The 9,666-nt window shown below is 38.8% G+C and overlaps 1 protein-coding gene across 3 annotated transcripts in view; it reads left to right on the plus strand.

The window, feature by feature from the left end:
* LOC127513934 (potassium voltage-gated channel subfamily KQT member 2) overlaps positions 1–7,942 on the plus strand; it is a 56,315-nt gene extending 48,373 nt beyond the window's left edge. For all 3 annotated transcript variants that reach the window (XM_051896168.1, XM_051896166.1, XM_051896167.1), the window contains one exon: positions 834–7,942. In XM_051896168.1, the coding sequence (XP_051752128.1) occupies positions 834–1,562 (729 nt within the window). In that variant the 3' untranslated portion in view covers positions 1,563–7,942. The remainder of the gene's footprint in view (positions 1–833) is intronic.
* Positions 7,943–9,666: the final 1,724 nt, after the last annotated feature.

Consider the following 9,666-nt stretch of genomic DNA (forward strand, 5'->3'; position numbering starts at 1 on the left):
CTATGTAAGAGTTCATTCTGTGGTCGCATGAAAAAGGATTTGGTGACTGGCCACTTGGTGGTGCTATAACAGGAAAAAAACATGAAAATGGCTATAACTACTTCAGAATTAGTCCGACTTGACTAATAGGAATAGACTTGAAAATAGGCATGCAGTGTCTTTGTCCAAGGTGTCATGATTGTCTATGAGGACATTGACGTATCTCAAAAAACATGTCCGCCATCAGCCAATGAAGTTTGAGCAGCTATCAGACAAGGTTAACAGAGGCCGATCGAAACAAAATTTGCTGTGCCTGTTTGACTTATGGTCCTAGAGGCCTGTGAGAAATTCAAAAGAAATCGGCCACCGGGGGGGGGGCGCCTTCACGTTTTTCACGTGTGTAAAGGATCATTGTGATTTTTCACACACGCCCACCACATTTGTACCACATGGAAGAACTCCTCATTCTGAGCAACTTTGCCTCTAGGACCGCCGCTGTCCATCGAATCGTTCATTAAATATTGGAGATTATTTAAAAAAACAACTTTGGCGAACTAGCCCTAGGTTTTTGGCTCAACCTCCATAACCATTAAAAAGCTTTATAAAACAATACATTTTCTATTGTAAATTGCCTGTTTTGGCTCTAATTGTCTTTTCCATCTATGATTGAGATGGTTACAGGCTTGCTAATTAAAACATCAAAAAACTTCTTCAATGAGAACTGTACTAGTACATTCTACATCAAATGTACACAAGCAAATATTTGTTTTTCCTTTTTTAAATTAATCACAATTAATCGTTTGACAGCACAGACATGAATAATAATGAGATACTGAGATCTTCCTCTTTTGCAGGTGATGTCAATGGAGAGGAAACTGGATTTCCTGGTGAACATCTACATCCAGCGCATGGGCATCCCGCAGTCCGAGACGGACGCCTACTTCGCCTCTAAGGATCCCGAACCGGCGCCTCCGTACCACAGTCCGGTGGAGCACATGGAGAAGAGCGGCTCCATCACCAAAATCATTCGCTCCAACAGCTCAGCTGGCCAGAAGAACTTTGACCCACCGCCCTCGACCTGCGTCAATCACCACTGCCCGCCCTCCACGTCCTGGCATCCTCAAACCCTCCCCGATCCCGGCCAGGGCACGTCTCCAATGGGCGACCCCTCGCTAGTGCGCATCCCTCCGCCTCCAGCTCACGAGCGCTCTTCCGCCGGCCACAACGGAAGCTCTCGTGGAGCAGGACAGCATCATTCTCGTGGGAACGCAAGCGAAGATGGACGCCCATTGGCTCTTTCCCAGCAGCAAGCCGGAGCCGAGAGCGACACCTCCATATCCATCCCTTCAGTGGACCACGAGGAACTTGAACGCTCATTCAGCGGCTTCAGCATCTCGCAGTCCAAAGAAAATCTGGACTTTCTCAACAACACCTATTTCAGCGGTGTGTCGCGCAGCACCAAAGTGAGGCCGTACATCGCAGAGGGCGAGTCGGACACGGACTCTGACCTGTGCGCCCCGTCGCCACATTCCGCCACTGGCGATGGTGCCTACGGAGACAGAGGCTGGTCCGGACCCAAGTAAAACTACGAGGGACATTGCAAAGTGGGATTCAACCAGCTTCTAGAGCGAAATGCACGCGAGACGCCGTGTTTAAAAGAGCAGTGTTTCTCTCACAAGCACAGCTCCATGAGCGGAAGAAAGGTGGAGTCGGCAACCGTTGGAGTTGTATCTCGCTGAAAACAAACTCAGAAGTGCCAGCAATGACTTCTGGGAGCCAAGCACTTGCGTATCCATCAGGTTGGATGGATGAGAGACACTGCAACAGTCTTTATCATTTCATATGTGGTGCATTTTCATCTTTTAGAACATAATGGATTTGCACATTGTCAGTGTTTCTGGTTAAAGGGATCGTTCACCCAAAAATAACGCAAACATTCTATCATCATTTACTCACTCGTGTCATTTGGCTGATGCTTTTATCCAAAGCGACTTGCATTGCATTCAAGGTGTACACTGTATAAGTTCATATAGGAATCAAACCCATGACCAAGTGCAATGCTGTCCTATTTGAGCTACAGGAATTATTAAAGGGGACCTATTATGCCCCTTTTCACAAGATGTAATATAAGTCTCTGGTGTCTCCAGAATGTGTCTGTGAAGTTTCAGCTCAAAATCCCCCACAGATCATTTATTATAGCTTGTCAAATTTGCCCCTATTTGGGTGTGAGCAAAAACACGCCGTTTTTGTGTGTGTCCCTTTAAATGCAAATGAGCTGCTGCTCCCGCCCCCTTTCCAGAAGAGGGCAGAGCTTTAACAGCTCACGCTTCGGTTGCTCAACAACAACAAAGCTGGAGAATCTCACGCAGCCAAAATGACGATTGTGTTCAGCCTTACATTGTTCAATCCGGAGTCGACACTGATGGAGAGACTCAGGAAGAAGTTACAACTTTTAGACGTTTCTGAATGGTTAGTGGATAAATTTATGTAGTTGCTGTGGAGTTGATTCAACTCATCCACTAGCATGTGCCGTCATGTTAATCTTTGCTGATAAACAACACGGGGGCGAGTAAATAATGAAAGAATTGAGATTTTGGCTGAACGATCCCTTTGAAAAGTGTCGTCCATGTTCGCTTGTGAATGTACTTCACGACAGCTTGTGAATTTTAAAACGTCTTTAAACCAGGTCACTTAATGTCGATCACAATATTCCCTAAATTAATACCATGGTTAGGAAATTCAAGTACATATGAAATATAGAATATCACTTTTTCTCAAGTTTACAATTTTTTAATACACCCTGGATTAATAATTTGCATGTTGATGAATTAGGAATATTTAGAAAGAATCTATATGTAAAGTTAATTTCGTACAGCTTCTTCAAATGGTAAAAAAAAGCCTATTTTCTGCTAATATTTTTTTTCTTTTCCTAAAGATACTAAACCTTCCAAAGCAATTTTTAAAAACACTGTACATAAACTATTTCTGTAATAACAAAAGTATCCATTTAATAACGTAATGTGTCTGCTTCACAGCCATTCAGCATATATATATAAAAACATCTCATTTTCTAATACATGAAAACATGAAGGCCAGATGTACACTCTAAAAAATGCTGGGTTAAAAACAACCAAAGTTGGGTTAAAAATGGACAAACCCAGCGATTGGGTTAAATGTTTGCCCAACCTGCTGGGTAGTTTAATTTAACTCAACTATTGTTTAAAAATGACTGTACTGCTTGCTTAAAATCAACCCAAAACATGTTGTACATGAACATTTATTAATAAGTTTAATTAATAATAATTAAACAATAAACATTTATTAAGTTGCTTATTAATAAATGTTCACCTTTTGATTATTATTGTTGCTTCTAGTAATTATGTGTCTGATTTTTAATTTCCAACCTATTTTGGGTTCATTTTAAGCCAGACATATAGTCATTTTTAAAGAATAGTTGGGTTAAATTAAACTACCCAGCAGGTTGGGCAAACATTTAACCCAGCCGCTGGGTTTGTCCATTTTTAACCCAACTTGGGTTGTTTTTAACCCAGCATTTTTTAGCATGTAGTTGAATGATGAAGTTGAACATGAACTAACTTGATTTCCTCTCTTGTTAGTGAGCTGAATCTGTGTACTTGCTCATGAAACAGGGAAAACTTATCTTTTGAATGCACAAATTTTACGTGAGAAATGCACCGTATCGTTTTGCCTTGTTCTGATGTAATTAATGTTCTGTTGCCTTTTATTGTTTGTTTTATTGCTTGAAACCATAATGAACAAAAATGTCTGTATGGAGACCGGACAGTCGGCCGGATATAACGTATGTTTCCTGTAGAAGTTGCTGTACCTGTCATTCGCGTCCGTCCTACAGTCAGTCTGAACATCTCCAAAGAGGATAGTTAGTTTACATCATCCCGTCTTCCATATCGCCTGTGTTCAGACATCCGACAGTCTTTCTCTAACTCACCCTTTAATGTTGCTTGTGCTAGACTTAGAGGGAAAACCGGGGCTAGTTGTCACACTTTTCACTCCAGTGAATATTTCTCATGGTGTGTTGAGACTTGAAAGCAAATTTCTTAATAGACAAAATCATAAAAAAATAAAAGCAGTTGCCCAGGAAAATTAGTTAATTTACATTTATGCATTTGGCAGATGCTTTTAATCCAAACAGACTTATGTTGCATGCAATGTTTACGTTTCATCAGTTCATGCATTCCCTGGGAATCGAACCCATGACCTTGGTGTTGCTATAGTGTATCTATAGTGGGGCATGTTGTCACATGTTACAAAAACAGCTGACAGTGAAATATGTAGTACAATCTAAATAAAAAGAGTTTTGATCTAACAAACAAACAAAAAATGCTAAAGAAAGCAAACATTAGTGTATTTGCACTTTTGACTCAAAACCGCTTCACCATGTGACAACTAGCCCCAGTGTTCCTGAACTGAATGCAAAATGCTTAAAATTAAGTAAAAGCAGCAGAATTACTTCCTGGATTCACAGAACATACAATATATACATAATGTGAAGTCAGAATACTGTGGTAAACATGGCTGCACATCTTTTAGCCTAACAGACACATATTGAGTAAAGTCATTTGAGTTGGGTCATGTGACAGATCTGACAATCTCTTACAAAAACAGTACTATGTCAATACCATCCTACATGACTATGCTATCGGATGAGAAGTACCATAGTATTCGCATTTGTACTTGTTTGTAAGATATAGTCGAGGTCTGCACATTCAATCGGTGAATCTGTAATAGTGATTTGAGTTGAATATCGTCACAGTTGCCTTGCTTGGTTTCAATTTGTTTTTCCAAAGAATATTCTGTATTTTTGCCTTTGGTATCTTTTATAACACTGTCGGGTTTTTTTCTGTTGTGTGTAAATGTTTACTTGAGGTCAGTTTGGTTCTGAAATGCTTGTGAATGTATTTCTAAATGCTGTTGTTTTGTTTCCACTGAACAGACTCACAACCTTCACGACAGACATTTTGTAGATCTGCACAAACAGACAAACACAACCAGCTTCTGGGGCTTTGAGATCTGAACACACTTACAGAGACTCAAGTCAATCTGGTAACGCTTTACAATAAGGTTCCATTTGTTAACATTAGTTAACTATATTAGTTAACATGAACTAACAATGATAAATACTTCTAAAGCATTCTTCTTGGATAAGTGAATGTTAATTTCAACATTTACTAATATCTTATTAAAATCAAAAGTTGTATCTTTTTATGATTTAATAGAACTGAGCTGACATGAACTAACAATGAACAATTGAATTTTTATTAACTAATGTTAATAACGATTAACAAATGTATATAATTATTGTTAATGCATTAACTACTGGAACCTTCACAGCTATCAGGAAACATTCTGGCAAGGTTCTCTCAAAGTTATAAACAAACGTTTATCAAGTAACGTTAATAGAAAGTTTTCTGGTCTATAATAATGTTCTCAAAACATTTGCACAAAAAAAACATTATGTATGCATCGTTCATGGAACATTTTAGTTGGATGTTTATCTAACATTTTTAAATGTTACTACTTGTTTCAGTACGTTCAGAGAACATTCAAAAGTAACGTTCCCATAATGTTTGAAGAATGATAAAATGGAATGTTTCCAAATTATATATATGAATTCTCGTGTATTGATTGCTTTTTTATTGCCAATGTGTGAGCAGCTTGTAACGAAACTTAAAAAACGAGACCTTCCCTGACTTCTTAGGTTGTCTATGAAAGATTGTAGACTGATTTTTATGTGAAGGACTCTGGCCGGACGGGCCGGATTCGCCGGGAAAATCAACAGGATGTGACGGTTACGCGCGCTACCGACTCCGAAAGCCTCTCTTCCGTTCTATGACACGTGAAACTAATGCATCAGGATAATGCTAAAACAAAGAGCTATTCTGTACGAATATCAATTTGTCAGGCAAACAAGAGGGATTAATTCAAGCTATAGTCTCACATAGCCAGATCAAGGCCACGCCCACAACAGAATCGTTTAGTACAGTTTACTGCAGAACAACTCGTGGAAGTTATAGAAATGTAGAAATTAAAGTTAAAGCTCCAGTCTCCTACTGAAAATCCCGAAAAATTGGTGACTACTTTGCTCAGAGAAGCTGTCAATCATGACGTCACACCCCCGTTTTTTTATAGCATCAAATAAACGAACTAAAAACAAACTTATAAAAAAAAATGAACACTTGAACTTGCATCAGCGTGATTAAAAACTAGATAAAATGACCATCTTTGGAAAAAAAAATATTTGAAGTGTAATTTAATTGTTTAGTTTGTCTTGCATCGTATTAAATTACATGTAGAGGGCGGGGTTTATGACCTATACCGGGACCAACCACCTGGCGACGATCGAGACGCTTTGGCTTCACTTTTCAGGACTTGTATGGTGTCATAAGAAATCGAGTTGTTATCATGATGTTTTGACTAATTATAACCTATTTCACTATTGTATGATGTTTATTACATTAAGTGCACAAACAACATGCTTGAAATATAAAATAAATGCCTGTGTATTGCATAATAAAACAAACTGGAAACAGATTTGGAAGCAAAAACACCTAATTTAAAATAAGCTAAGCTAGCAGGCTAATTGGGTAGACGTTTGCTATGCTAGTACATAAGCTAACTAAAAAACCTATAGCTTTAGTTAAATACTGGTATATGAACCGTGTAATTTAAAAGACATTAATGGTCATTATAATGCATTTTAAACAATATAAATCATAACGTGATTTCAGGCGCTAAAAATACTACCCGTTAAAAGCCAGCTGGGATCACTCACGGTCCTAAAAGAGACCCGATTCCTGGGGGGACTTCTCACCACAGCGGCACGCTTGGTCCAAACATATCCACATCACTATGATCAGATGCTTTCTGAACTTCTTTTTTTTCCCACCGCTGTCATTTTTGTTGTGTTTATTAATATTATTAATGTTTATTAATATTTACATATTCATCTAAACGTTGCGTCGGGATGTTCACTGCCAACTTTTTACTTCTAAGCGAAGAATGAAAAAGAACGTCGCCGTTAGTATATCGGGGCCTTGAATCACGTTCAGTCTCTTGTGCGTTACGTGCGAGCAATAAGTTGCTGCTGCAGTTCACTTAACGGCCACCGGTGTCGCTAATCACAAGAGTTTCTCAATTCTACACACAGCCCCTTTAACGTTCGCATAACATTTTCATAACTTAATGAGAACGTTATCAAAATGTTCTTAGAGCATATTTGTGTTTGCTGGGTTATTGTAAAGCGTTACCATAGATGAATTTGTTATCTGCATATGTGGTGAATTTTTAATTCAGTTAACCAGCAAGACTTACATGGTCATCTGGCAGAACGACCATGTAAGCTAGACCAGCACTAACCAGCGTACACTTGTCTGAGTATATTAAAGTAATGCTGGTTAAGTTTTTCTTTTACGCCGAAAGTGTTTTATTCAAGATGATGAACGTTTTGCTTTTTGAATCTTGTACATTTGTTTGAACTTTGAAGAAGAAATCTTCTCAGAAAGAAGGTTGTCCATGTCTGCGCATGAATCCAGCAGAAGAAAGGCCCACGCATGTCACATTATAAGCCTTAAGTTTATTGTCTATGTGTGGTAATAAGTGACACTCATGTGATTCACACCGACAAAAATGGTGTTTTACGGCTAACACGCCATGGCTTTAGCTAATGTCATTTTATCATCAGCCACCATGCCTTTATGTTTACGGATCAAATCCATGATTGCTGTTTTTCACAAACAATGAGCACTGTTGTCTTTTATTTTTCTTCTCTAGAGAAGCAAATGCTTGCCGGCATGTTCTGAACCGCTAAAAATGCCATACTATATATAAAGCTTTTGATTATTATGTAGCATATCCGTCGTGTAGTCACTCAAATCCATGAGCTCATGGGCAAATGTACAATAAACTTTGTATCTCAGAATGTTCAGATATCGTTCATGTCTTTCATCACAAATGCATGTGTTTGTATTGGGCTGTTCACAATAAATCATTCCAAAGCAGCTTTATTTTAAAAGAATAGTATTTTGCACACAGAATATAGGCCTGATAGATTAATTCGTTTTTGGTTTATGCACTGGCCTGATTCTGGATCAGTCAGAATGGTCATTGTTCTTTGGCTTCTCTTGATTTCTTATGTGATAAAACCTCGTTATATAATTTCACCCTGTCCTTTTTAATTTGCTGCTTGTTTGAGTGTGTTTGGGTGTCATGACACCTTCTGAAACTGAGTTTGATTTTTCTGACCTGAAAAGGATTAGTTCACTTCAGAATTCAAGTTTCCTGATAATTTACTCACCTCCATGTCATCCAAGATGTTTATGTCTTTCTTTCTTCAGTTGAAAAGAAATGAAGGTTTTTGAGGAAAACATTCCAGGATTTTTCTCCATATAGTGGACTTCACTGGGGTTCAACGGGTTGAAGTTCCAAATGTCAGTTTCAGTGCAGCTTCAACACGATCCCAGACGAGGAATAAGAGTCTTATCTAGAGAAACCATCGGCCATTTTCTAAAAAAACAAAAACTATATACTTTTTAACCACAAATGCTTGTCTTGCTCTGCTCTGCGATGCTCCATGCATTACGTAATCATGTTGGAAAGGTCACGCGTGACGTAGGCGGAAGTACTCTGGTACATCTCATTTTCTCCTCCAACTTCAAAATCGTCCGACATCGTTGTTTTACCTTTTTTTTGTAAAGGCTGCTCGACTTAGTCTTTGCACGTTCGCTTTGTAAACACTGGATCGGTACTTCCGCCTACGTCACGCGTGACCTTTCCAACATGATTATGTAATGCATGGAGCATCACAGAGCAGTGCAAGACGAGCATTTGTGCTTAAAAAGTATGTTTATTTTTTTAGAAAATGGCCAATTTCTCTAGACTCTTATTCCTCGTCTGGGATCATGTAGAGCTCTTTGAAGCTGCACTGAAACTGACATTTGGACCTTCAACCCGTTGAACCCCAGTGAAGTCCACTCTATGGAGAAAAATCCTGGAATGTTTTTCTCAAAAACCTTCATTTCTTTTCGACTGGAGAAAGAAAGACAAATTATCAGGAAATTTGAATTCTAACTTTTGTGAGTTTCACCCTATTATTGAATCAATATACATGAAAGAGAAAACTTGTCATGAATGTAATGTAGTTGGTCCATTAGCAGCCTCTGCACACTCATGCACACACAGAACATCATGCAAAATGTATGAGTAAAGAGTGTGTGTGTGAGAGATAAAACATCACATTTATCATGACCTGCAGTGTCATTATCAAAAGTGAGAGGGATATCATGATGGATGCTGAAGACCGTGAATGCAGATGCCCTGATGTTGCTCTCTGTGACTCGAGTCGGATATTGCCGGAAGGGTCTGGAGGTCAAGCCGCAGATGCATTGAATGGATGGTGAGAGTGTTCTTCAGAAAGGCAGTCCATTTTCTCCAGGGAATGAGGTTTAATGTGTGCTTGAACTCGGAGGAGAGTCTGAACACAGAGGAAAGAGATGATTCTGCTATAGAAATGTCTATTTCTTGCAATGCAACTGATAAAGCAAAATGAAGGCAGATCAACTGTGGTCAGAAGTAGGCACTGCTGGATCTGAGCTCTTCACTATTCATTTAATGGATTTATTATGTCGAGGGAGAAACTGAGCTGAAAATAAA

Source organism: Ctenopharyngodon idella, chromosome 6, assembly GCF_019924925.1.
Source record: "Ctenopharyngodon idella isolate HZGC_01 chromosome 6, HZGC01, whole genome shotgun sequence".
NCBI classification, from domain to species: Eukaryota; Metazoa; Chordata; class Actinopteri; order Cypriniformes; family Xenocyprididae; genus Ctenopharyngodon; species Ctenopharyngodon idella.